The sequence below is a fragment of the Pygocentrus nattereri genome, chromosome 17 (assembly GCF_015220715.1).
Source record: "Pygocentrus nattereri isolate fPygNat1 chromosome 17, fPygNat1.pri, whole genome shotgun sequence".
Classification (NCBI taxonomy): Eukaryota; Metazoa; Chordata; class Actinopteri; order Characiformes; family Serrasalmidae; genus Pygocentrus; species Pygocentrus nattereri.
The window spans coordinates 14,351,900-14,378,248 of NC_051227.1; the positions used below are offsets into that span (position 1 = coordinate 14,351,900).

General features: G+C 40.8%; 1 protein-coding gene across 1 annotated transcript; it reads left to right on the top strand.

Moving 5' to 3' along the window:
* The first annotated feature begins 1,288 nt into the window (after nt 1-1,288).
* On the top strand, nt 1,289-25,938 carry hs2st1a (heparan sulfate 2-O-sulfotransferase 1a). Its single transcript, XM_017706340.2, has 8 exons — nt 1,289-1,404; nt 3,067-3,246; nt 13,427-13,662; nt 14,513-14,598; nt 20,114-20,252; nt 22,234-22,331; nt 23,243-23,400; nt 24,570-25,938. The coding sequence occupies exons 2-8, from the start codon at nt 3,123-3,125 to the stop codon at nt 24,794-24,796; spliced, it is 1,068 nt and encodes a 355-aa protein (XP_017561829.1). The 5' UTR covers nt 1,289-1,404; nt 3,067-3,122; the 3' UTR covers nt 24,797-25,938.
* The last annotated feature ends 411 nt before the right edge of the window (nt 25,939-26,349 follow it).

Below are 26,349 nucleotides of genomic sequence, written 5' to 3' on the forward strand. Positions count from 1 at the left end.
GGGGGTTGTGCTCACAGCCCAACACCGTGCAGGACACTTGGCATTTGTCAGAGAACACCAGGATTGGCAAATTCACCACAGGCGCCCTGTGCTCTTCACAGATGAAAGCAGGTTCACACTGAGCACGTGTGACAGACATGACAGAGTCTGGAGACGCCGTGGAGAGCGATCTGCTGCCTGCAACATCCTTCAGCATGACCGGTTTGGCAGTGGGTCATTAACGGTGTGGGTGGCATTTCTTTGGAGGGTCGCACAGCCCTGCATGTGCTCGCCAGAGGTAGCCTGACTGCCAATAGGTCCCGAGTTGAGATCCTCAGACCCCTTGTGAGACCATATGCTGGTGCGGTTGGTCCTGGGTTCCTCCTAATGCAGGACAATGCTAGACCTCATGTGGCTGGAGTGTGTCAGCAGTTCCTGCAAGATGAAGGCATTGAAGCTATGGACCGGCCCGCCCGTTCCCCAGACCTGAATCTGATTGAGCACATCTGGGACATCATGTCTCGCTCCATCCACCAACGCCACGTTGCACCACAGACTGTCCAGGAGTTGGTGGATGCTTTAGTCCAGGTCTGGGAGGAGATCCCTCAGGAGAACATCCGCCACCTCATCAGGAGCATGCCCAGGCGTTGTAGGGAGGTAATACAGGCACGTGGAGGCCACACACAATACTGAGCCTCATTTTGACTTGTTTTAAGGACATTACATGAAAGTTGGATCAGCCTGTCGTGTGTTTTTCCACTTTAATTTTGTGTGTGACTCCAAATCCAGGCCTCCATTGGTTAATAAATTTGATTTCCATTGATTTTTGTGTGATTTTGTTGTCAGCACATTCAACTTTGTACAGAACAAAGTATTCAATGAGAATATTTCATCCATTCAGATCTAGGATGTTATTTGAGTGTTCCCTTTATATTTTTTTTTTGAGCTGTGTATATATTTTTTTAATTATACATAAAGCCTTTGATTAATCCACGATCTACACTGAGAAGCAAAACAAGTAGTATTAAAAAAAAACAGAAAAATGTGGTTTTAATCAATCACGGGGATTAAACCGAGCATCATGTTGAGAAACGAGGAAAATACCGAGAAATACAGGATATTATTACGCATAAATAACTTGAAATATAAATACAACTTAAAAAAAATTAAACGAATTTATTTGTATAAGTATTTATCATAGCGGGTCTGACAAAAACCCACAACATTCATCTAAATTATGCGTTTAAATTTAAATTCAATTATTTAAAACTTTTATTAAGAGCCGGACGTGACCGCACATTTCGCCGGAAGTAGCGGCAGCAGTCCGAGCTGGGCTCCGTCGCGGCTGCTAACCTGGTCGGTTCGTCGAGTTTCGGCTCGGAAAGTTCGGCTCGTCATTGTCCGGGTTTCGGTTCTGAGCAGCAGGTGAGGCGGTTAATCTCCCCCTAAGGCTCACTAGATAATCAGACGCCTTGGTCTTGCCGTAGACGTTAAGTTTGTGCGAGCTAACCGGGCTGAGCTTATCCTCCAGCTTCGTCTTCGGATTTTCCCGTTCCACCTTAAATAGCGCAGCAGGCATTGAAACGCCTGAGACGACGGAATGGAATAGCTGCACCGTTTAAGGTGGACCGGGGAAATCCGTGCTAGGATAACGGTGAGTGCTGATGGCGCAGGACAGAAACAGATCAGATTTAGAGAAACTTTCATCAGAAACGACAGTAAAGGCAGAATTTACTCTACAAAACATCTCAGATATTTTTTATAAAAGATGCTGAAACTTGTTTGTTCGGAGTCTGTCTCGTTTATTTATTGTGGAGTTGTTTTTCTCGGAAATTAGTTCTGTTTATTTCTCGTGTGTAATCATTTCTCGTTTATTTACAGAGATGTGCTGTTTGTTGTTTGAAATATCTGTAAAGGGGAAGGAAAACGGGTTTTTAATCAGTCTTTTTAATGTTTTTGCATTTTTTTTGCTACCCAGTCACAGAAATACTTTTAAAAACTTTAACAACAAATAACCAGTTTTCTTTCTTTACATTTAAAGATAGTTTAAGCGAATTTCCACTCATTTCTTCAAAAATCCCTTTACAGTTCAGTGGTTCAGATGGCTTTACAGTGGTGGTGATGGGAACCTGACGTCGCCATGACTACAACACAGATATAGACGTTTATTTACCACCCAGAACCACCAGAGAACCTACACGAGTCTTCTGAGGTTATGTGGAATGTTTTTGGTGAAAAAATAGTGATAAATCTGAACAAAATAGTAATAAATTTCCTTTGGGACTATTTTGCCTCACCCCATGCTCCACAGACTCTTCCACTATAAATGGGTTACAACGTGATTTAGGCTTGAATTCATAGCCATTTCATGTCGGAACTCTCTGTGAGGAGCTTTTAGAGGAGGACGTCTGGTTCCTATCACCACCACTGTGAACAGTTCTGACTAAGTAAGTTTCTCCAGAACAGAGAGTTTCACACCAAACCGCTCTGAATGACTCTGTTTACATCTTAATCGTTTACTTATGCAGACAATTTCAGTGGAATTTCTCCTAAATGACAAAAAGAAGTCCTAATAATCTTAAATAATCTTAATAATTCAAGCAAAAACAGTGAGAGACAAAGAGAGAGGCATGTCTAAAAGTTCAGATTCCGTGTTTATTCTTAAATGAAGGGTATTTACAGTGTGTCTGTGCTGCAGTACCAACTGCCACTCTTCTGGGAAGGCTTTACGTTAGATGTTGAACATTGCTGTGAACATTGCTGTGAGGATTTGATGGATGGTCAATTCTGGATCACTCCAAGTCATCCCAAAGTTATTGGCTGGAGTTCCATCCCTCCAGAGAACACAGTTCCACTAATCCACAGCCCAATGCTGGGGGGCTTTATACCCCTCTAGCCCACACTTGGCATTGGGTATGGGCTTTAAACTCGTGTGCAGCTTCTCCAGAGTGTCCCATTCTATTGGTCAGTGCTTTTCTATTAAGATTATACAAGCTGTTAGGATGCACAGTGTATGTGTGGCCGTCAAAGGCAGGACTGAGAGTGTTTTATGTTTATCTTCCTCAACTGTTGATCCATGTTTTGCAGAGCGCAGCCCTTCCTGTGGAGCCACGCGGCATGTCCTCCACATCCCGGCTGATTTGATGGCTCTGTGGAGGATGATGATGCTGCCCAAGTATCAGCTTCTGGCGCTGCTGGCATTTGCCGTGGCAATGGTCTTCTTGGAGAACCAGATCCAGAAGCTGGAGGAGTCGAGGGGAAAGCTGGGTGAGATTTCCTGATCTTATCAGGCCTCTCTGAGTAAGAATACTGACCTGGGATCAGTTTAACTTTTACATAACACTGAATAAAAATGCCACAGACTTGTTTCTTGATTTGTGAGCCACTGTTTCCAGCAAAAATGCCCTCATTCAGTCCGATATGGACCTTTGGCGTCCGATACCGATTAAAAAGGGGCTTAAATTCCGGGAACTAATAATATTGGCCAAAGTAATTTTATGGCCCAATCCCGTTTCACCCCTCGTCTCTACCACTTAGCCCTCTGTCTCGCGCATTCACGTGTATGGGGTGTCCCGATTCTAGTTGAGATAGAGGGGTGGGGTGAAGTGTCAGAGCTACATGACCCTCCAAACGAAGGTTTTTCAGAGACTCCAAACAGAGAGATATGAGAAAAACCAGCAAGAGACCAGAGAAACCCACAAATGTGAGAATTTTCTCTGTTAAAACAGCGGTTATTGTAATTTTTTTATCTTAGTTTAATGTCATTTCAGATTATTTTGGTCGTTTTTCTTCATACCAAGCATAAGAATATCGCTAATCGCATGCTAATGGTCGCTAACTAGCTAACTTTCCCGTGTCACCTTAAATAGTCCAGTTGTTCTGAGTTCTGACTCCTGAAGTGCCAGAATGTACCTGCTGCTCCATTTAAGGTGGAACGGGAAAATTTGAACAAGAAGCTGGTGAATATCTGACTTCAGCTTCATATCACTGAAGAATTAGGGGTGGGTGATAATAAATAATTGCCACCCCCCCCCCTTTGAAGGCGTATGATCCCTAAATGTAACTAAAGCCCAGCAGTGAGGAGCTGAACTTTACCCTCCTCTGCTGTCACTGCAGACGGGCAGGGTCGCCTACAGAGCAGCGCTAGTAGCTGTTAATGAAGTGATGCTCTTTATATTTGAGGCTCTCATTTCAGAGGAAGATCTCAACCACTGCCCTGTAACTCAGTTCCAAGGGGTTAGAGTGACTCTTAAAAACAAGGGGCAGGGGTAAAACAAGAAATGTGACTGGGCCAGAGTTTTATTTTAGATTTTAACGTTACACTCCAGTGGTTTTAGTTAAACAGTGATTTACTGTCTGATATGATTCGGTTCTCTGTAGTTCCTCTTCTTAAACTCTATTAAACAGCAGAAACTCAGTCTTAATATAATAACACAAATACTGGAGCACCTGTTTTATTTAATTTTTCTGTTTTAACGCATTAGTCTTGTGTAAAATCTTAAGTATGGAGACATTTTACATGCTTTTTCTTCACATTCATGACTTCAGCATGAATTATTGTTGATGGTTTCGCCGATTTACATGCCAATAATTAGTGACTTTTTTCATCGATACTCATAAAGCAATGGTTTCGACTGATACTGGTAAAACCTCATGTTGATTTCGGCCGAGTGATATATCGGTCGGCCTCTGAACACCAACTGCTAATGAACTTTTCAGTAGAAAATGCTGAGTCTACTCCTTTTGGGTTATGGATGGCATGATAATTTTTTTTCCAATACAAATACTGAAACTTACTGATACTGATCAGATGTTTCTTGTTTAAAAATTGCAAAGCTTAAAAATCAGCTATTTTTTTAATCAAAGTGCTTTATTTAAGATGATCTTCAATAAATCTAGTCAGTCTGTCTATTAATCCCACAGGGTGAGTGAGTTAAATCTGGGTTATAGTGTACGGAGTCAAAGTCCTGACTTGAATCCCGTTGAGATGCTGTGGCAAGACCTTGACCTCTTGTTCTCCGGGGTATATTTTGGTTTGTCCATCTGAATATATGTGAGGCAAATTATTCAGTGACTGCATGAAATAAATGTAAATTGTTATTTGTTTATTTATTTTTTGTAAAAGTTCCCCTCAAATTAACAGAATGTGTGTGGCACAAGAAGTTATTAGGTTTAGGGGGATATTTTTTTTCACATGGGTGGTATAGGTTTTGAATAAATCTTTATCTTCAGTAAACAGAATGATCATTTAAAAGATGAATTTTATGTTTACTTGTATTGTCTTTATCTTATTCAAATGATTGAAACATTTACACATTGAAACATATCTCTGCTGTCAGAACAAAACTTTGTATCTCCATTTTTGTCGTTTTTCAGTTTTTGATGTAATCTGAAAATACCTGTTGGTCGTGATGATTTCGTGATGAATGGACAAAAAGAAACGGCCCAAAATTACTATCCAAAATTACCATTGACTTGCATTAAAAGTAAAGTATGTTTTTTCCTTGTACTGTAAAGTTATAATTTTGGAGAATTTGGGGTTTTATTCCGACAGCAGCGATATGACATGGTAAAAGTAGTAGAAATTGGGTGAGCGGCAAATACTTTTTCACAACACTGTATCTTATCTGTCTTACTGTCTTTACATTTCATCACTGTAGGAAAAACCCTTGTATCTACGTTTTGACGATTTTTATTTTTTCACTGAATTTGAATAAGCCAGCTGCCCTTTATGTAGTTTTTTATGAATGGGCCAATAGAAATACTCCAAAATTAGTTGGGGAAAATCTTGTTCCTCTGATTTCCATTCAAAGCTATGAACTTTTTCCCATCTGAAGTATTGGAAATGTTATTTAACATTGATTTGCTCCTCTAGGCTTCGTAGGCTTACTGCAGTTGTTTGTCAGGAGCGTAAAGCTTTCTGTCTGCTCACCATCTGTGCGAAAAGTTCTCACAAATATAGATGACCGTGAGGCACCTTCACAGGGTCGGCTTCTGCTCCTGGCTGTAACTGTAGAGGACAGTAACTCACATCTTCATAAATAGGCTGTAAGCTGTCATCCAACTTATCATCACTCTGCGAATGGAGCTGGACACGCAGTCCAGTCCTGTTTGAGGTGACATTTACACGTTGATCACACTTGCAAGTTTGGATTTGAGGGTTAAGACCTGATTTGGGCAGCTTCTTGGAGGAAAGAGGTTTAAATGCGCTGCAGAATAGTTTAAAGTGCTGGTTCAGTTGCATCAGTTTGGGAATGTTAGTATTCGTTCTGTTTGATTCTGATTACGAAGTTTTAGTCTAATGATTTATTTGTGCGCCAGGTGCCCAAAATAAAACTCTCAGGCTGTTTTCAAACATAAATATGTCCTGTACTCAAATTTAATTGAGGCAAAATATGAGATATCACTGTGCATTGAATCTTTCCCCAAAGAATCATCATCAAAGCAAGTTGTTAAGATGAAATTGGATGTATTCAAAGCTCGAGGAAAAGAGCAGATACATACAAACATAAAACAAATCAGTAAGATATGTCATGGCGGTGTCTCTCTTATGTAATTACAGAGTAGGCCTGCAGCTAAAGCTTGGGCGATAACGGTAACGATAATTATTGCAATATAACTTTTCCTTGATAGAGTGATAAGAAAGGTTCGATAAATTGATGTCGCCAGCAGAGTTTTTTCCAAGTTTTTTGACATGATTACAGAGGGGGCCGGGGGGGCGACGAGTAAAGTGAGGAACATCTGAAATGTGAAGTTTGAGTGAGGAGATCTCACTGTCCTACAGTGAACTCACCGCTTTCTGTACATCCCAACAGCTTTAGCAACGTTAAATCACGTCTGCTCCTCTCAACTACAGCACTGTTACAGCTCAGTCAGATTTGAGTATTAGTGCATTCAAAGAAGTGGGTTCATGCAGTTGAAGCGCTGATTTTAAACGACAAACTGAGGAAGCTGTGAGGCACTAGAAAGCGGGAGAGCTCCATCTTTCCAGGCTAGCTGCTGTTAGCATCTGGCTAACTTGAAGCAGCTCCGTCACTCATACAACACGGAAAATTGATGATACTGTAGATCAAACACGACACAAAAGCACCACTTTCAGTTTAAACGCAGCTAAAAGTCTGGTGTTGATATTGCAGTTCACCCCTCAATTAGAGAAACCCAGTCATCTGCTAGGCTCGTGTCTGAATGCTGTGATATGCTCTGATATGGATGTGGTGGGACTGATGGCAGTAAGACGGTGTGATCCATCACTTCCAGCTGATGTTTGCTGTTCGTACTAAGTTCACGTTGTTGAGTAACTAAACAGTTTAGCGCTGTTGTGGCCACTTGTTTAGCATCTGTAACGGGATAGCCGAGTCTCGTCACCAGACAGATAAAAATAATCTTTTCCTTTTTTTAAATTATGTCTATTACAAAAACTGCAGCTGTGCTTTTCCAGCTGATAAAACAGCTCATCAGAACCTTTCTCCCACTGTCCCTTGACAGATCTGTGAGATGTTCCACTGTTTGGTGAGTGTTTGTCGTGTTCTGACCATAAAGGATAGTTTAAAACAGCGATTAACCACCCAGGAGAAAAAAATCAGCCTTCAAACTGTAAAGAAATAATGATTTGACATTTATCACGATGTGTATCAATATCGAACGATATGAAAATGTTTTTATCGTGATAACATTTTTGGCCACATCACCCGGCTCTAATGGCACAGTTTATCTTTTAATATTCAAACTGAGCAGAGTTTTCATTGCTAAATTTTAGTACCAGTTCCATTGTCTGGTAATTTGGACCCATGTGCTCAAGCTTCACCCAAAAATCTTCCTTCTCTTCTCCTCCAGCACTCATAATATCTTTATTGACTGTCAGATCAGTATAAACGCCTCCAAACCAAATTTTGAAAAAAAAACAGTGAAACGGTAAATATCTTTGTTCAATACGCATCAAAGTAGATCTATAACTCATTGCGTACTGTTTTTATGCACATTTAACCAGAATCTGTCCATCTACAGATTCTATGGACACTCAGGAAATCACAGAGGACCGACCCATCACGTCAAACACTTTTTTTTTTTGTTCAGTCGCTTCGGAAACAGATGCGTGTGGTGCATAAAAAGTTTACAACCGCTAAAGTTGCTGCATGATTTTTGGAAAATGGCAAAGAGGAGATCATTTATCTACATGTATATAACAGTTAGTTCCGGCCACGTGAGCTGATTAGTTAAGAAGCGTTCTAACTGCTGTTGTTTCACCATCACATCACAGGTTTTTCACAAGCACTGTATCACTCCACTGAAACGCTGTTGCTAAGCAACAACTTTGACAGCTGTAGGAGACGCTCAAGCCATTTGAACGTTTTTACTTCTTACTTTGCACCAAAAATAAAATGGACACTGTTGAGATCACATTTGACCGACAGCCAATTTGGTCCGACTCTGAAGATGAGACGACGGTGTCTCTTCAGTGATCTGCTCTGTAAACACTACTTTAATAAAATAACACAAAGAGCATCTGAGATTTTGGCTTTCAGCAGTAAATTGTAAGTCAGATGGACAAACCAAAATATACCCTGCAGAATAAGAGGTTAAAAAGGGTTCTTTAAAAAAAAAAAAAAAAAAAAAAGACACTGGTTCCATATAGAACCATAAACACTCAACTCTGTGCATGGTAAAGTGGTTCTTCAGATTGATGAAGAATGTGTTGTAAATGGTTCTATATAGCACCAAAATGTTCTTCTATTGTTACAAGCTTGACACCATAACAATAGCAGGTGATATATGGAACCATATACATCCTCCTTCATCAACCTGAAGAACCATTTCTCCATGCAGAGAACCATTTAAGCATGCAGAGGAGTCTTTGAGTGTTTGTGGTTCCATATGGAATGACTTTTAAGAACCATCTTTTTCTAGGAGTGTAGGCTATAATAAAAAAACTGCCCTAAATAGTTCTGAACATTCTGATGTATAATATGTGAGTATCATGTCAAATGCAAGTGCCTTTTAAAGGCGAATTTAAGATTATATGCAAAAATTAAATAAACTACCTCAAACCCCAATACCACCTTTATTGTACCTAATATTGAGGGGGTTGTTCTAGAAATGTGGCTGTTGTGCTGCACTGGTTAAACATGCTCATTGTTGCAGGTGGATGTCACGCCTGTACAGAAAGTTGCGTCTAAGACAGGGGTATTGAATTAAAACTCGATAAGGTCCAGTTAAAGACAATTTCCTCAAGTAAAGGTCCGGAACATCATAATGTCTGGCTTACATTACGATTCAGTGCCATGTACTGTTTACTGAAGTAGCCGAGTAGGAATATCAACATCTTATACAATCGACAACTGAATATCAGACCAAATAAAGTCCAGTTCAGTCAGATTTCAACGTTTACTGTCAGTTCTCTTTTTAGAGCACGCCATGTGAAATAACTACCCTCTGACTCACTTTCTTCTCTGACTGCTGTTCCTCTCCTCAACCCTCTCCTGCGTACCTCACTCACTCGAGTCTCAGTGCTCATCGTAATGCACAGATTTGATTGGCTGAATTTATCATGTGTGATATTTACAGTGCATGTGATTGACCTGTGAGTCTCCCAGGCTGCTAAAGCTACCGTAAAGGCTAGAAAAGCTACGCTGATTAAAACAGGACCACCCCGTCGAAATTAAATAATTCCCCATAGCTGTAGTTATAGGTCCAGGTCCGCACAGGACAGCCTCTGGGTCTGGACTCGGACCAAGATCCGCCTGTTAGTGACCTCTGCTCTAAGAGATGGTGTACATTTTAGGACATCCTGAGACCACAGCGTCAGCTTTCAGACAAATCCAGAGGCCCACTGCTTGGATAATGAGCTGTCTTTCAGCAGATCTGATGATGGTGTGTTATTAAAATGTCTTCAGTGTTCTCCTTCCATTTCCTACTGGAAGCTCTTGGGAGAATTTTGGACCTGAGTTCAGTGCTGTTTTTAGACCTCCTGGAGGCTGTTCAGCAACTAAATCATACCGTCGTTACCGCTCCAAACCATGTGTTATGTTTTTGGCCTGTTAAACCAATGACCTATACAGATCAAATTCCCAGTCAGTCATGAAGAGGCTAAAGGGTCTTGATGGAAGCCCTGCTGGCTGTTCTTTCATAGCTAGAAACCACCATGATTTAAGCGAAACATGAAAAACATGGTCAAGGCCAGGGTTCGGCAGCATGTGGCTCTTTTACAGTCCTGGTGTGGCTCCACAGCTGAAAATGAATCCTCCTTTACAGAAAAATAAAGCTCTGCTGGTCGATCAACACCCCCCCCCCGACCCTGAGGGAGAAGTGGCTTAGAAAATGGATGGAGGGATGGAGGGATGGTCGTTCAACACGGTTTAACAATAACTCCAGTGTTTAAGACCATTTAATGTAGAGCTACTAATTCACCCTTTAACCCTGAATCAGCACAGACTGCTGGTCACCCTAGCAACAATAGACGACAGTCTCACCTAGCTGGTAGCTAAAGAAACGTTCATTTAAAAAGAGATTTAAGATGAATGTTGATCATTTGGAGACAAATGGACTTATTTGTATTGATAGTCACTTCAGCGGGTTTCCTGATACGTTAAAGTCAGTTTCTCATTCGCCAGCTTCTTGTTCAAATTTTCCTGTTCCACGTTAAATGGTGCAAGAGTTACATTCTGGCGCCTCAGGCACCATTTTACGTGGAGCAGGAAAATTTCAACAAGAAGCTAGTGAATGAGAAGCCTCGTACGAAGTCGAACATTTAGAGACATTTTACAAGAAAAAGTTCCACTTTTAAAGAAAAGTTTCCTGCCAGAGATGTGAGAAAAGTATCTATAGCTGAACTAAAGCTTAAAGCAGAGGAAAGACCGTCTTCGTTTTCATTTATATTGTGTTTTTATCTTATACTAGGACATCAACACATACTGAGACATATTTGCAGCCAAAAAAATGGACATATAATGTTGTGGCTCCCAAGATGCTTTTGTTGAAAGGACGTTTATTCCAAAGGGGAGTAAGATAAATTATGAACGCCCGTTTGGGTTTATAATTTATATTTCCTTGATTGCAAAGCCTTCCCAAGCACAAACAGCTTTACTAGGTAGTTTTATACAGATTGACTCTTATGCATTGAACATAGGAAATACAGAAATATGGAAATCTAAAAATAGTTATAACCTGACTGGCTGCCTTTTTTTTTTACAAGACATTCATCAGAGTCTAGTTTGTCTGTTTGACAGTTAAGCTGACTGTAGTGGATTCACCTGCGCTGTCTGACAGGTGTAAGTGTTGGATTTCATGAGCTCATCACATCTCTGCTTTACAGTCCCAACACCTGCTACAGTTCACTACATTCGGTCATTTCTCACATTCACATTTCCTTCATTCAGTAATGTCCGTATCTGAAATATTACATGTCCTTTAATCCATGTGTTCTCAAATCTAGGTCCACAAATTTAGAGATGTAGAATTTTTCATTTTAAAGCACATGCAACATTTTGCTTATAAAGGCTTTTGGAGCTGCTGATATGCAACAAAAAAATCAGAGAATCCAAATTTGATTGTGATGCCGTTATATGGCCCTAGGTATGTGGACACCAGACACACAACTTTCACAATCATGGTATGAAGCATTGATATAACGTTTTTGCATCTGAAGCCATTATTTAGGACTGTCCACATACTTTTGGCCACCCAGTGTTTGACACATATGTTGTTAAAAAATTAAATGAGTACTGTTAGATGTTCGTCAAAGGACCTTTAATCTGGTATCCAGTCCTCTGCTTTAGACCAGTTAGAAGTTCTGTGGCATTTTTCCTCACCTGTTGTAGATGAATGAGTTAATATGGCACAAATGAGGCTAACAGTCTGATTCAGATGCACTCAAAGGGTCATTTTAGAGCATATAACAGTGCTGCTGAGTAGAAGAGGTAAGTGATAATTATGACTGATGAAATTAGACAGTATTAACGGTTTATGGGCAAAAACGTGGTCATTTCAACTGTCTGTCTGTTAATTGATTTTTTTTTTTTTGTTGTTTTTTTGTTTAGACAAAAGTTGTTCCATTTATTTGATATGTAAGAATATGATCTAACAAAGCAGAAAATGCATGCAAGCATACAATTCTGAACAAGAAAACAGGCATGTAAAATTATACCCCACCAATTAGCCTATAACATCTCAACCCCTGTGTAGTCATATTAAACTTCATAACGTGGTTTCTGATACCATATCATACAGTGGCCTGTTTAAAAGTTCAAATGTCCCCCGAGGCTACATTTCTAAGTGAAAATAAGTGAACATGTCCTCTACAGAGAGCTTCCTTAAAATATGTATTTGCAGTTTCTGCAGGTTTTAGAGCACAGTTTCTGTTTGTTTGCTGAATTTAAGGTGTTGTTAAAAAATAAAACATAACTGCCATGTAAAATTATATGACTGGACAACAGACTTTTATTTGACTGAGTTGCACATGCATTTTCAAATGTTTTATTATAACTCTTAACGTGCATGATGTGAGCAAAACACTTAATGTGCGGCTTCAAGCCCGCCTCGCGCACGGCCACGTCCATATTACGTGCATTGTCAGTAACAATAGCGATGCCGTGGTTGGGTTTTTTAAGCTCCCTGTCAGTAACAGCTGTCTGTAAAATTTCAGCTATGTTTGTGCCTGTGTGGGACTCAAAGTGGGCAAGTCTGTAGTACAACACTTTCCATTTTCCAGTCACTGTTGATTGTGTGGGCTGTAATTGTGATATAGCTTTGTGTACCTCGCGATGTCCAACCGTCTGTTGTTATGGCGATGCTTGCTGCGTCTTTCAGGATCTGCACTATCTTGCTCTTGGACTCTTCATAGAGGTTTGGGATCACTGTACGGGTAAAATGCGTGCGTGACGGGATGGTGTACTTAGGTTCCAGTGTGTGAAGGAGTCGCCAAATCCTTGATTTTCTACCACAGAAAATGGCCTCATATCTGCTGCTATGAAAACACCAATGTCTCTAGTTATTGCTGTGCTGTGGTGGTGCTGTAAATGTCTTTGCATCGTGCTGGTATTAGCCGCGGTGTACGGCATTGTTTTCATACAATGTTTGCATATGGTCCGTGTCTTATCAGTCACTCTCTTGCCATTTATCATTTCCGCCGGGTACCCAAAATGCTGCCAAACAAACGATTTGAAAGTGGCGGGGGCATCTTCAATAGTAATACCTGTATTTTCCGACGTCATTCTGGCTGCTTGCTGGATCACAAATCCCGCGAGACAGATTTTTAACGCGACGAGAAATATCGCTGAAATACATCTCGCGAGATCTCGTCACACCCCTAAAATCGACTGTGTCTACAAAGATTTTAAAGACTGATTTATTGCAGTGCTTTTGTCCATTTAATAGACAAGACACTAAACATGTCTTGGCTGAGCAACTATGTTTAAATTGTGTTTTATTTTTATTTATGTCTTCTCCTTTGCAGAACGTGCCATAGCCAGACATGAGGTGCGAGCGGTTGATGACCGTCATGTTCAGGAGGGAGTGAGGGAGGTCATGGCAGATGAAGAGGATGAGTTGGTGGTCATTTATAACAGAGTTCCCAAAACAGCCAGCACCTCCTTCACCAACATAGCCTACGACCTGTGCAGCAAGAACCGCTACCACGTCCTGCACATCAACACCACCAAGAACAACCCCGTCATGTCCCTGCAGGACCAGGTCAGAGACCCCCCCCCCTCCACCCCACCTTTATACATCAGAGAGAATTCATTGAAAACAGTGTTCACCTAGTTTGAGGTTTATTCTAGTCTTTAGGTGGGATTACTGATTTTTAATAAATGAGAAGGTACATTTTTGATTGAGAGTGTGATAGTTACAGTTGTTAATATGCAGCTATAAAGAAAATTAAACTGTTACAATTACATATTGATCCAATATGTGACTATAATATATAGTTTCAGCATTTTTGTCCAAGCAGCACTAAAGTTAGTTGTTGGACATGAATGGGTTAGAACAAAGGTGACCTGTTATGCTCATGTTCACATCTGTCATCTGCTCTGTACATTATATTCAATGTTTACAATGAATAGCCAAAAAGAAATTCTCCAACATTACTTAGATTAACTTCTTGTTAATGTCTGATCTTTTAGAGATGCATGGTTTTGATCCAGCAGTGATGATACAAGTGACAGTCACTCTGACAGACTGTAATACACTACAGGAAGCACAGGGGGCGATATGGCTTCTGTTGTTTTTTTGCGCCATTGAAGAAGAAAAGCAGTCCCTAGGCAAAAGGATAATGAAGTACAAGATTAAAAATTGGTTGCAGCCGTCCAGATAAATCGAGTTATACAGCAGTGCACTGTGTCATAGATGGATGACATTTTTAAAATTTCTATTTTCGATGTTTAGTAATGAAGGCCTGCTCTCACTTTAGTTTTTTAAATATTAATTTAATGTGAATAGTCACTCTTGTTTGTACTGTTTTGAGGGAGTTTAACTTTGTTTTTCACATCACTTCTAGTGTTTTTAAGCTGTTTAACATTGATCATTCAAATGTAATTCACAGGTGCGGTTTGTTAAGAATGTGACGTCATGGAAGGAGATGAAGCCAGCGTTCTACCACGGCCACATTTCCTTCCTCGATTTTACCAAGTGAGTGCTGAGTTTTGCTCAGTTTGAGCTCCAGTAGGTGGGGCTGTTGGCACTCTAGGGAATTGCAATAGCACAAAATATAAATCAGCATCAAGTATAGCTGGGAGCAAACTGAGTTATTGAAAATGTAAAAATTAAAACTTTGAAGAAGCTCCCAGCATTCAAGAATAAGATGCTTACATCTGGGACATCCTGAATCAGATGCCGTGCAAAAGTTTGTGCACTCCAGGGTTTTTTTTGTTGTTTTTAAACTTTTACAATAGGCAAAATACAAACAATCCCACTCCAAAGTTCCACCCACTCCCACCCAGCCCTCAGACCTGTAGCAAAACCTTTAAAACCTTGTACGCTGTGCAATATTTATATAAAACTAAAACACATAGCATTTTAAGATAAAATAAATACCCATTATAGGGTCAGATTCTCAGCCTCCATATTCTCCAGGAAAACTAAGAAGGGCTGCCAGATTGTATAAAATCTCTCTACAGACCACTGAAGAGAGTATCTTATCTTCTCAAGCTTGAGATATTGCGTAACCTCTTTGATCCATTGAGAGCAAGTAGGGGGATGAGGATCTTTTCACCTGAACAGTTTCAGTCGCCTGGCTAATAAAGTGCAGAAGGCTAACTTTGCCTTTATATGTACTTAGGTGAGAGTCTAATGGTAAGACACCAGATAATGCAGCATAAAGAGAGTAGCATGTTGGGATTTATAAAATTCTCGAAAGAGTATTGAAAATAGACTGCCAGAATTGATATAGTTTTGGACATGTCCAAAACATGCGTAACAAATTTGCAGAATCTTGTTTGCACCTGTCACATGTTGTATCCAGACTTGGTTTAAACTTAGCTAATTTTACTTTACTCCAATGAAGTTGATGTACTACCTTAAACTGCACTAGAGAATGTTGTTGACAAATAGAGGATGAATGTATTCTTCGAATAATTCTATGCCACATTTCTTCTATGATTTGGTCATTCAGATCCTCCTCCCTCCTGCTTTTGAGATCATTTAAAATGATCGGGTTGTGTGAAATAAGGAGCTCATATATCCTACCTATAACTTGTCTAGAGTCTATCCCAAGTTTTAAAATGAGATCTAGTAGGGAAATAGAAGGGTTCAAGGAAAGCAATCAGAGAGCGATGTTACAAAGCTTCGCAGCTGTAAATATCTGAAAAAATGTGCCCTAGGGATTTTAAATTTATTCACCAGCTGTTCAAAGGATGCAAAATGTTTTTATATATATATATATATATATATATATATATATATATATATATATATATATATATATATATATATATATATATATATATATAGAACCTGTATTGATGAAATTCCATTCCTAGACCAGATATTAAATACTCCATCTGCTATTGAGGGGGTAAACATGATTTTTTTTAAATATTGGAGTATGAACTGGGGCACAGAAAAGAGCGAAAGCCTGTTTAAACTGGTTCCAAATTTTAACTGATTGTATAACAATGGGATTCTTGCAGTAATAGTAGATGGGCTTTTCCCACGGGAGCCTGGAGCATAATAATGCTGACAAGGAGGTGGAGTTACAGGATGAATTTTCTAAGATTATCCACTTAGGGGTGTGAGGCTCCTCTGTACTCTCCATCCAATACAGCAAATTTCTAATATTGGCTGCCCAGTAATAAAATTGAAAATTCGGGAGCACCATACCACCCTGGGATCAAGGTTTTTGCAATGTATACTTCTGTATACGTGGGGTCTTTTTATTCCATATGAAGTCTGAAATTAGTGCATCCAAAGATCTAAAAAAAGAACTGGTTAGGAACATAGGAAGGGTCTGAAACATAAAAATGTAGGTAGCACATTCATCTTAACTGTATTGATCCTTCTGCATACAGAGAGGGGAAGCAAATCTCAATGTTTTAAGCCCTGTTTTAAGCAGGATATCAGGGGAAGAAAGTTTAATTCATAGAGATCTTTGTAGTTGTGTGTAATCCATATTCCCAAGTACCTAAACTTCTCTTTACTAATTTTGAAAGGGGTTAAAAAGAAGGATTTATCTTATATTTTCCATCAAATAATTCTAACAACCGAGGAAGGCTCGCCATAGGATCAGAGATGTAAAGTAATAAATCATCAGCATAATGTGATAATTTATGCTCCTGGTCCCCACGATAAATACCTTTTATAAGAATATCCTGACGCAGGGCTAGTGCTAACGGTTCTATAGCTATATTGAACAATAAGGGGGATAATGGACAACCTTGTCGCATGCCTTGCTGTAAATGAAAGTGATGGTAAAATCTCTGGGGTGACAGATGGAGAGGGGTCATAAAGAATATTAAGAAGATGCCTAATGTTAAAGTAAGAGTATCTATTCTTCATAAAACCTGTTTGGTCTGTAGAGATAATGGAGGGTAGAGGCTGTTCAAGACGGAGGGCTAAAAGCTTTGCAAGAATTTTTACCTCTGTATTTAAGAGTGATTTTGGACGATATGAACTGCATTGAAGAGGATTTTTGTCCTTCTTTAATATGAGTAAAATGGTTGCTTCACACATAGTAGAGGGGAGGGACTGAGAGGCAAGTGATTCTGAAATACAGAAAAAGGAGTGGAGAAAGTTGTTCTGAAAAGGCTTTAAAGAATTGAGAGGGATAGCCATCTGGCCCAGGAGATTTCTTCGACCGAAATGTCTTCCTTTAAAATTTCAACTAATTCTGAGTCTATTTTGGGGATTTCTAGGTTCTGAAAGAAATTATCTAAAGCAGAATCCTCAGGTGGTACTGATTTTATAAAGGGAGGAATAATAATGATAATTTCTTAATGAGTTCATTTCTAAATGATCGCTGTGTTTTGACCCTTGTTCATCATATATTTCAGGTATATACTGACTCGCTGTTCTCTGCCGTAATTGATGTGCTAAAATTTTCGCCTTCTCCCCATGCTCATATGAGCTGTGCCTAGATTTTAAAATTAGATGTTCCACTTCACGCGATATAAGAAGGTCAAATTCTGTGTTCAGAATCAAATGTTTAAGTATATCGTCTGAAGGCGAGTGACTATATTCTGTATCCAGTTTTAAAAGATAATCTGTCAGTTGCTTAATGCACTCAGTGTCCATCTTCTTGCTCATTGCAAAGTATGAAATAATTTGGCCTTCGCCGACTGAAATAGAAAATGCATGAACTGAGACATTCAGAACGAAATGAGTCAAGTTGCAGTGATGCCTTTCACGTCGGTCATCGCCTTTTCAGGATCCAGAAATTCCTCCACGTCACTGTTGAATGAAATACAGAGCCGATCCGGGAATATTATGGCATTGCAAACATCACGCTGGCCTCGAAGGAGATTCCAAACATTGTTGAACACCGCGCAGGCCTTCGTAGTGTAGTCTGAGAAGATGGCTATCGGTTCTACCTTGTAGCGAAGCGGCCCGCTCTGCCGAACTTGGCGCAGCACATTAACACAGTCCTGGTAGTAGTGGAGTTTGGCGATAACAGCCCGTGGTTTTCCATTCAGCTTTCTCGGAGTTAGACCCCTGTGCGAGTGGTCGACAAGTGTCTTTTTCCAGATGCAACACTTCTTTCAGAAGATTAGAGACTGCCGTAGTTGAGCATCAGCCAGATTCTTCCACGATCCCCACGATACGGATATTGCAACTCCGCATTCTCCCCTCCAAATCCTTGCACTTCTACTTCTGTTCAGCCATCTCGGTTTTGGGTCCCGCCACTGTAGGCCGCAGCTGAATTACCTCACAGGACCATGAAGACAGGCCCTCTTCCATGTCGCTGACGGTGTGCTTCATGGCGTCCGTTTCAGTACGAACTTCTTTCAGCTCACTTTTCAGAGAGCTGAATTCTTCAGCGAGTGCACTCTTTAGCTCTGACTTGATAATTGCAGAAATGTCCATTTTCAGTGAGGCAAGGACGTCTGCTCTAAGGGCCGTGGTGTCCATTGCTGACTCTGGCTGTGGGCTAGGTGGCGTTTCCCTGCGGTCCGCAGCACTTTGCAACGCTGGCATTTTAGGCCTGCTACTTGTGATCCTGTTATACTTGTATTTACGGAGACTGGCGGCCATAGGTGTAACATTTATAACTCCAACTAGCTCAGAGGTGTTCTTACATGCAACGACGTACAGCTTATACTGTACTTAAGAAAATCTTCTTTCGGCTGCTCCCTTTAGGGGTCGCCACAGCGGATCATCTGCCTCCATCTTGCCCTATCCACTGCCTCCTCTACTTTCACACCAACCATCTCCATGTCCACATTCACTACATCCATAAACCTTCTCTGAGGTCTACCTCTTCTCCTTCTACCCGGCAGCTCCATCTCCAACATTCTTTGCCCAATATATCCACTATTCCTCCTCAACACATGTCCAAACCATCTCAACCTGGCCTCTCTGGCTTTATCTCCAACTGTACTTAAGAAAATAATGCGCAATAAAACAAAGAAGTGAAGTAAGGCAGGAGCCATTGCCGGCGACACCGTTTTGTTGATTTTTATTTATTTATTTATTTTTTTAAGTGAAAATAAGTTACAGATCCTCTACATCCATCTTAGACAACACCTCACACCCTCTGCATGCTACACTGGATGAACAGAGAAGCACATTCAGTGGCCGTCTGTTACAGTTGTGCTGTGTTAAAGAGCCGTGTGAGATCTTTCTTACCTACTGCTATAAGTCTCTACAACAATTCTCCTTACTGCAGAGACTGATCTCCTGCTGTCTCAACTGTGCTAAACCACATCACTGTATCTCCTCTTTGATCAAAACACACTGTGCAGTACATCACAATTACTGTAATGACACTTTCACTACGCACTTTACACTACAATAGTAATGCAGCTCTGTCAGTCATGTCTTTAATATGTGCTGTTAGACCTTGTCTATCTGTCTATCTGTCTATCTGATCTATCTACTGAGACACACTGCTGCACATTTCAATACACAATTACTGTTTATATGCTGTAAAAAGTTCAATGTGGCCCGAGCAAGAGTTAGGCTTTTTTTTTTTGGTGTACATATTTTGTATTTTTGCTCATATTTTTTTTTCCTTAGAAACCTCATAATTTAGAGGATCTGACGACATTCAGAGCTTTGAAATGCTTTTTATTTACCACAGGATGCATGAGTGCTGATTTTAAATGACATGGTTGTTTTTCCAAAAGAGAAAACCAGCTTAGACCCAGTTCCTAACATGAGGATGAAACTGACTACAGAAAAGATTTGATAATTCTTTTGGTATTCATTAGTGTTATATTGACTTTTGCCATTGTTGTTTTACTATGTGCTGTGAGAATCCTGACCAGTCACAGCTCCTAATGAGTGCTCTAATGAGTCAAAGTGTTCATGTGATCCAGCATAAACTTTAATGGTCACATAACTTATCCACCAATTGGGTTTTAATATAGTACAGTGTATACAGGACTCACATGAAATATTAATTGTCAATACTGTATTGTCCATCTTGTTCTGAATAATGAATGCTGATTTATTTGCAGTACTTGTATTAACCATTTTCTTCTTTGGACAGATTCGGTGTTACAAAAAAGCCCATTTACATCAATGTAATCCGAGACCCCATCGAGCGCTTGGTGTCCTACTACTACTTCCTCCGCTTCGGGGACGACTATAGACCAGGCCTGAGACGCCGGAAACAAGGTGACAAGAAGGTCAGGCGGGGCCGTTTTCTCTTCCAGCTTTTACACTTTCTTTGGTGCTCCTGTTGTACCATGTTTGTTTTAGTTAAAGTCTTTAAAAGAAAAGTTCAGCAAACAGACTTGCACAGTCCGCCCCCCCCCCCCCCCCCCGCCCCCCCCTACATGTTTGGTGTCTGAAGTTTCTTCTTTTGTTTTACACTGGAGCTAAATGGCAGTGCTGCTACTTTTATGTTTAGCTATGCAATCTGAACTTACTAAAATTGAATTCCATAAAAATTTCTGCATAATACAGTATATTTCCAAAAGTATTCGGTCGTCCGGCTTCACATGCATATGAACTTGAGTGACTTCCCATTCTGAATCCATAGGGTTTAATATGATGTCGGCCCACCTTTTGCAGCTATAACAGCTTCAGCTCTTCTGGGAAGGCTTTCCACAAGGGTTAGGAGTGTTTATGGGAATTTTTGACCGTTCTTCCAGAAGCACATTTGTGAAGTTTGACACTGATGTTGGGCGAGAAGGCCTGGCTCACAGTCTCCACTCTAATTCATCCCAAAGGTGCTCTTTTGGGTTGAGGTCAGGACTCTGTGCAGGCCAGTCAAGTTCTTCCACACCAAACTGGCTCGTCCATGTCTTTATGGATCTTGCTTTGTGCACTGGTGTGCAGTCGTGTTGGAACAGGAAGGGGCCGTCCCCAAACTGTTCCCACAAAGTTGGGGGCATGAAATTGTCCAGAATCTCTTGGTGCTGAAGCATTAAGAGTTCCTTTCACTGGAACTAAGGGGACGAGCTCAACTCCTGAAGGCCGCATGAAGTTTGGAGGTCTGTAGTGATTGACTCTGCAGAAAGTCGGCGACCTCTGTGCGCTATGCCCCTCAGCATCCGCTTACCCCGCTCTGTCATTTTACGTGGCCAACCACTTTGTGGCTGAGCTGCTGTCGTTCCCAATCGCTTCCACTTTGTTATAATCCCACTGACAGTTGACTGTGGAATATTTAGTAGTGAGGAAATTTCACGACTGGACTTGTTCCACAGGTGGTGTCCGATCACGGTACCATGCTGGAATTCACTGAGCTCCTGAGAGCGACCCATTCTTTCACTAATGTCTGTAGAAGCAGTCTGCAGGCCTAGGGGCTTGGCTTTATACACTTGTGGCCATGGAAGTGATTGGAACACCTGAATTCAGTGATTTGGATGGGTGACTGAATACTTTTGGAAATATAGTGTAAGTGTTTAAGGTGTAAACAGAGTCACTCAGAGTGGTTTAGTGTGAAACTCTGTTTTCTCTAGATAAATTTACCGAGTCTGAACTGTTCACAGTGGTGGTGATAGGAACCAGACGTCCACCTCTAAAAGCTCCTCATAGAAAGTTCCTACATGGAATGGTTATGAATTCACTGCCTGATGCCTGAGACAGTTTTGCAGTAGTTTGCAAAGTTTTTAAGCTTAAATTTATACTTTATTTATTTATTTATTTATTTTTATTCTTCCATGGTGGAGGGATACATGCAGGGTGTTGTGAGGCAAAATAGTCCCCAAAGAAAACAAGTGTTTCAGACTTTCCACTATTTTACCATCGTCAACATGGTTACTGCACTGTATGAAATAGTAAGCACAGTTACTAAAGTAACTGTTTAGAAAGCCATTTCATATCACATCACATTAAATGACTCATTAAATGTCTCAGCCACTGAATTATGTAGATTTTTAAAACATCAGTGGAATTTATCTAAGTTATAAATAGACTTCATGTGGTTTGTGGCACTGTTATATAGTCATACAGAGTGGGACACAACTGTAATACACTTCAACTCCACACGGTTTGAGGGTTTTTATTAGTTAATTTTTTGTTTTGGTAATACTTTAGTGTACAGGCATCATCTTCACTGTTTGTTTTATAAAGAAATTTATGTTCCTGTCACTATGAAAACTGTATGTTCAGTGAATGTCGTTCTGAATACGTTTAATAACCTTGCTGTGTGTTGTTTTTCAGACGTTTGATGAGTGCGTTGCTGCAGGAGGATCTGACTGTGCTCCTGAGAAACTTTGGCTCCAGATTCCTTTCTTCTGTGGCCATTACTCCGAGTGCTGGTCAGTCTGGGGTTCCTTGAGTGGAGCTTTTTAAAATCTTTCTGAAACAAAGAGCGTCACATGCTTGTACCAGCCTTGCACCAAACGACTTTTCAAGCGATTTCACTGTCACAGACAAATTTTCAGAGTCATGGTAAAAGTGGCTCGAATCTGATTTTCCCACCAAATCCGATTTTATTTGTTTGGCTGTTCACATCTGTATGCAACATCGGTCTGAACAGATCAGCTCCTAAAGCGACCTGCATGCTCAAAAGGACAGAGCCTTATGTGGCTCATCCAGAGGTAAACAGTCATAATGGACAGCGAACGCCTGTCGGCTCTGGAGCTTCAGTTTTGTCTTTGCCAGCATCAGAGGAGCGATCTTGAAGTTCCAATGTTTGACAGCTAGGCTCATCACCCAGAATGTGTTCGAGTTTGCCGTAAAAGTGGTACGTTATTCAGCCGCGGCCACTTCTTTGGTTCCTGTCCACGGTTTTTTAAACTGTTCTTTGGCGCTGCAGCCTCGGGCTCCTCCGGCTGCGTTTGGCCGTTTCATTCTAAACCTCTTCAAACACGGAGCAGCTGCGATACTCTAAAATGTTAAATGTCCTTTGTTTTACAATAATTAAGCATTTATATCACTGCTGTTGAAAGAAAACATTTTTCAGTTTTTCACATATTTTGAAAATGCCTGCAGCCCAATTGTGGGTAAAGTTCTTGAAGGATGGACAAAAAAAATGGCACAAAATGGTTCCATTGACTTGCGTCAAAAATAATGTTTTTTCCATCTCCTGTAAAGTTTCCATTTTGTAGATACAAGGTTTTGTTCCAACAACAGCGATTTTGTTATTTAAGTCTAGTCCTGAATGAATGATGAAAGTTCTTTGAGTTTGTGGGTTCTCCTGATTCTCCTGATTGTCCACTCTCTGCAGGAACATCGGCAGCCACTGGGCTCTGGAGCAGGCCAAGTACAACCTGGTTAATGAGTACATGTTGGTGGGAGTGACAGAGGAGCTGGAGGACTTTGTGATGATGCTGGAAGCTGCACTGCCACGTTTTTTCAAAGGGGCTACTGAGCTCTATAGAACAGGTATGATCCAACAAAGTGAAGTGAAGCTGTAGCTAATGTATCTCAAACAAATTTGTTATTTAAGCAGTAGAACCCTAGAGGGAGAGTGTTATCACAAAATAACCTCACAGCTGTGATTTGGTCTCCGTAGGTCATCACAGCCGTGATGTTATTAGTGATAACACGTGATCTCGTGTGAACCCAATACTGTTCACCAAACGTGTCATCTGATCTTCACAGTCTGAACAAATCTTACAGCCCAGGTTCATTTCTGGCTGATTCCGGGTTGTTTAGCTGTTCTTCTGTCACAGCTGCCGACTGAAAAGATGCTCAGTGGTGACGACAGTTTGGGAATTTAGTGTCATCTCACCTTCAGAGTCGGACCAAATCGGCTGTCGGTCAAATGTGATCTTAACAGCGTCCGTTTTCTGTTTGTGGCAAAGTAAGAAGTAAAAACGTTCAAATGGCTTGAGCGTCTCCTACAGCTGTCAAAGTCGTTGCTTAGCAACGGCGTCTCAGTGGAGTGATAGTGTTTGTGAAAAACCTGTGATGTGATGGTGAAATAACAGCACAGTTAGAACCTTCTCAACCAATCAGCTTGCATGGCCGGAACGAACTGTTGTATCTGACGAGTTTTTAATCAAACGTTATACAATATTACAGTGATGTGGTGAATAATGAGGGCATCCGTTTATTAGGAGGAGTAACGTTAACGCGCTCAGCTAAAGCGTTTGGGAAATGGAGACTGAAACTGTGGAGACGGTGACGCTCTGATAAACAGCACAAAGTGCCGAGACAATATTATTAACTCTCAGTTTATCGTGCTTTAGTTTTATTTGACCTTTTTACCTCAGTAGCAGTAGCTAACAGCTGTGTGGCTAACAAGTTTGATCCCGTTTTTACATTTAAGCTGTGCCATATGACCGGTTGCTAGGAAACAGTCACGACAGTTGATTGTCGTCTTTAATCAAGAAAGTTAAGATGTCCTAACTTGATGTTGCTATATGATAAGATTCCTAAATTAAGATATGATTTGCTTGCCTCATTTTGAGCTGTCGGATTTTAAATTAAGACAAAAAGAGGAGACGTTTCTGTAACACTGCCTCAGATTTAGATGTTAATAAAAGTTGGATAAGATTCAGGATGTTTCTGTAATCTGGTTCCTGCTATGTTTCTGTGTCCTCCCACAGGGAAGAAATCCCATCTGAGGAAAACCAGCGAGAAAAAGCCGCCCACTAAAGAGTCCATAGCCAGGCTGCAGCAGTCGGCCATCTGGAAGATGGAGAACGAGTTTTACGAATTTGCGCTGGAGCAGTTCCAGTTCGCCCGCGCTCACGCGGTCCGGGAAAAGGATGGAGAACTTTACCTTCTGGCGCAGAACTTTTTCTACGAGAAAATTTATCCGAAAACAACGTGAGATGTAAAAGTCGTGCTGTTGTGCCGTACACTGTCGTCATGTTCACCGGAGGAGGAGAAATCTGCCCAGCGTGGCTGGACACCGCCCCACCTGGACCTGACGATTTTCGGCCACCTGAACGCGAAGGTGTCCATGTGGGGCCGCTGTATGTAGCAGGGAGTTAGCAGAGAGATTTTGAGCTGAATAGCTTTCTAAGGCACTCCCTCAGCTTCACGTCAGACTCTCACAGTGACACAGCTGTAAACAATGGACACTCATCAACGGTTATTTGTTCTGATCACCACATCGCCTGATTTTATTACCGGTATATTTCACCCAAAAATGTTGCTAGTCATGAATACAAGCTAGAAGACGCCGTCTGGTGTCATGTGTGTGAATGCGTGTAGCTTAATTCGTTTTTGACCATGTTGGCTTTCTGCCTGCTTGTGTGGCTGATGTGAATGGGAGCCAGTTAGCATCACACTAATGAGATGAAGCTGATGAGCTCCAGCAGCTTTTATTTATCATTGGCTTTGTTTGTATTTTGGATGGTCGTTTCCTTTAATGAATGGTGCACAGTAGTGAACTCAGGGTTGGCAGATGTTCCTGTTGGCACTGCCACCCTGAACCGAGCTTCAGGTCGCTGAAGTCTTCTTCATGCCATCGTCCAACCCCACAACCTCATTTCACCTCACTCTTACAAATAAAGCGTTCTTTTCACATTTGTATCTAAGGAATCCTTCAGTAGATCGTTCTTTAAAGAATAATGTCTGTAATTGGGATGTTTAAAGAACCTCCATATGATGAGAAGAATCCACACCAGTTAAAGGTTTTGTGCTAGAACCATGCAAACTGAGAACCTTTATTTTTAAGAGTGCAGACGGGGCATTTAAATCTGGAAAACTTGCTGCTGGAATTTTAGACGCCACACTTATCGTTTCATTGACGCTCGAGCGGGTTAGTCTCGTTGTTCACCCTCGAGTCGTCTGCTGTCTGAAGAACATCATTCTGGAATGTGTAATTATGTTAACCGGATCTCTGTTTCTTTTATTGCTTTGGTGGTTTATGTTTTCCTGTTCTCTCTCATGCTGAATGGAGCAGCTTCGCTTCCCTATTTTGTATTTATCTACGTCCACATTACAAGCCTCATTGCTCAAATCTGATTTTTTGGTTCAAATCCGATCTCTCTGACACGATGGTTCACGCTCGTTTAGGTAATTGATTCAGCACATGAATTCCTGAGTGTCACTTTAAGGTCACGTGACCATGAATCGGATACATATCAGATCTAGAACCACATACGAAAGTCGCTCAGGTTGGATTTGAAAAGATCAGACTTCACACTTCAACCAGGTAATGTGAACATAGCCTTTGAGTTTTTTATTTATTTTTTAAAGTTTAAGTATTAAGTGTGCAAATGGTTCAGATTTGTGTCCACACCACCCTGAAAACCTCAGATTTGAGTCACATTAGGGCAGAATGTCGCATTTGTGCCACTTCAGCTACGTTCACATTACAAGCCTCGTTGCTCAAATCCGACCTCTCTGACTCGATGGGTCAGACTCGTTTAGGTC

What these genes read in the sequence shown, in the direction of transcription:
- hs2st1a (XM_017706340.2), top strand. Translation starts at nt 3,123, where the DNA reads ATGGCTCTGTGGAGGATGATGATGCTGCCCAAGTATCAGCTTCTGGCG. An exon ending in GGAGTCGAGGGGAAAGCTGG is followed by an intron (nt 3,247 to 13,426) that starts GTGAGATTTCCT and finishes TCTCCTTTGCAG; the next exon opens with AACGTGCCATAGCCAGACAT. An exon ending in GGAAACAAGGTGACAAGAAG is followed by an intron (nt 20,253 to 22,233) that starts GTCAGGCGGGGC and finishes GTTGTTTTTCAG; the next exon opens with ACGTTTGATGAGTGCGTTGC.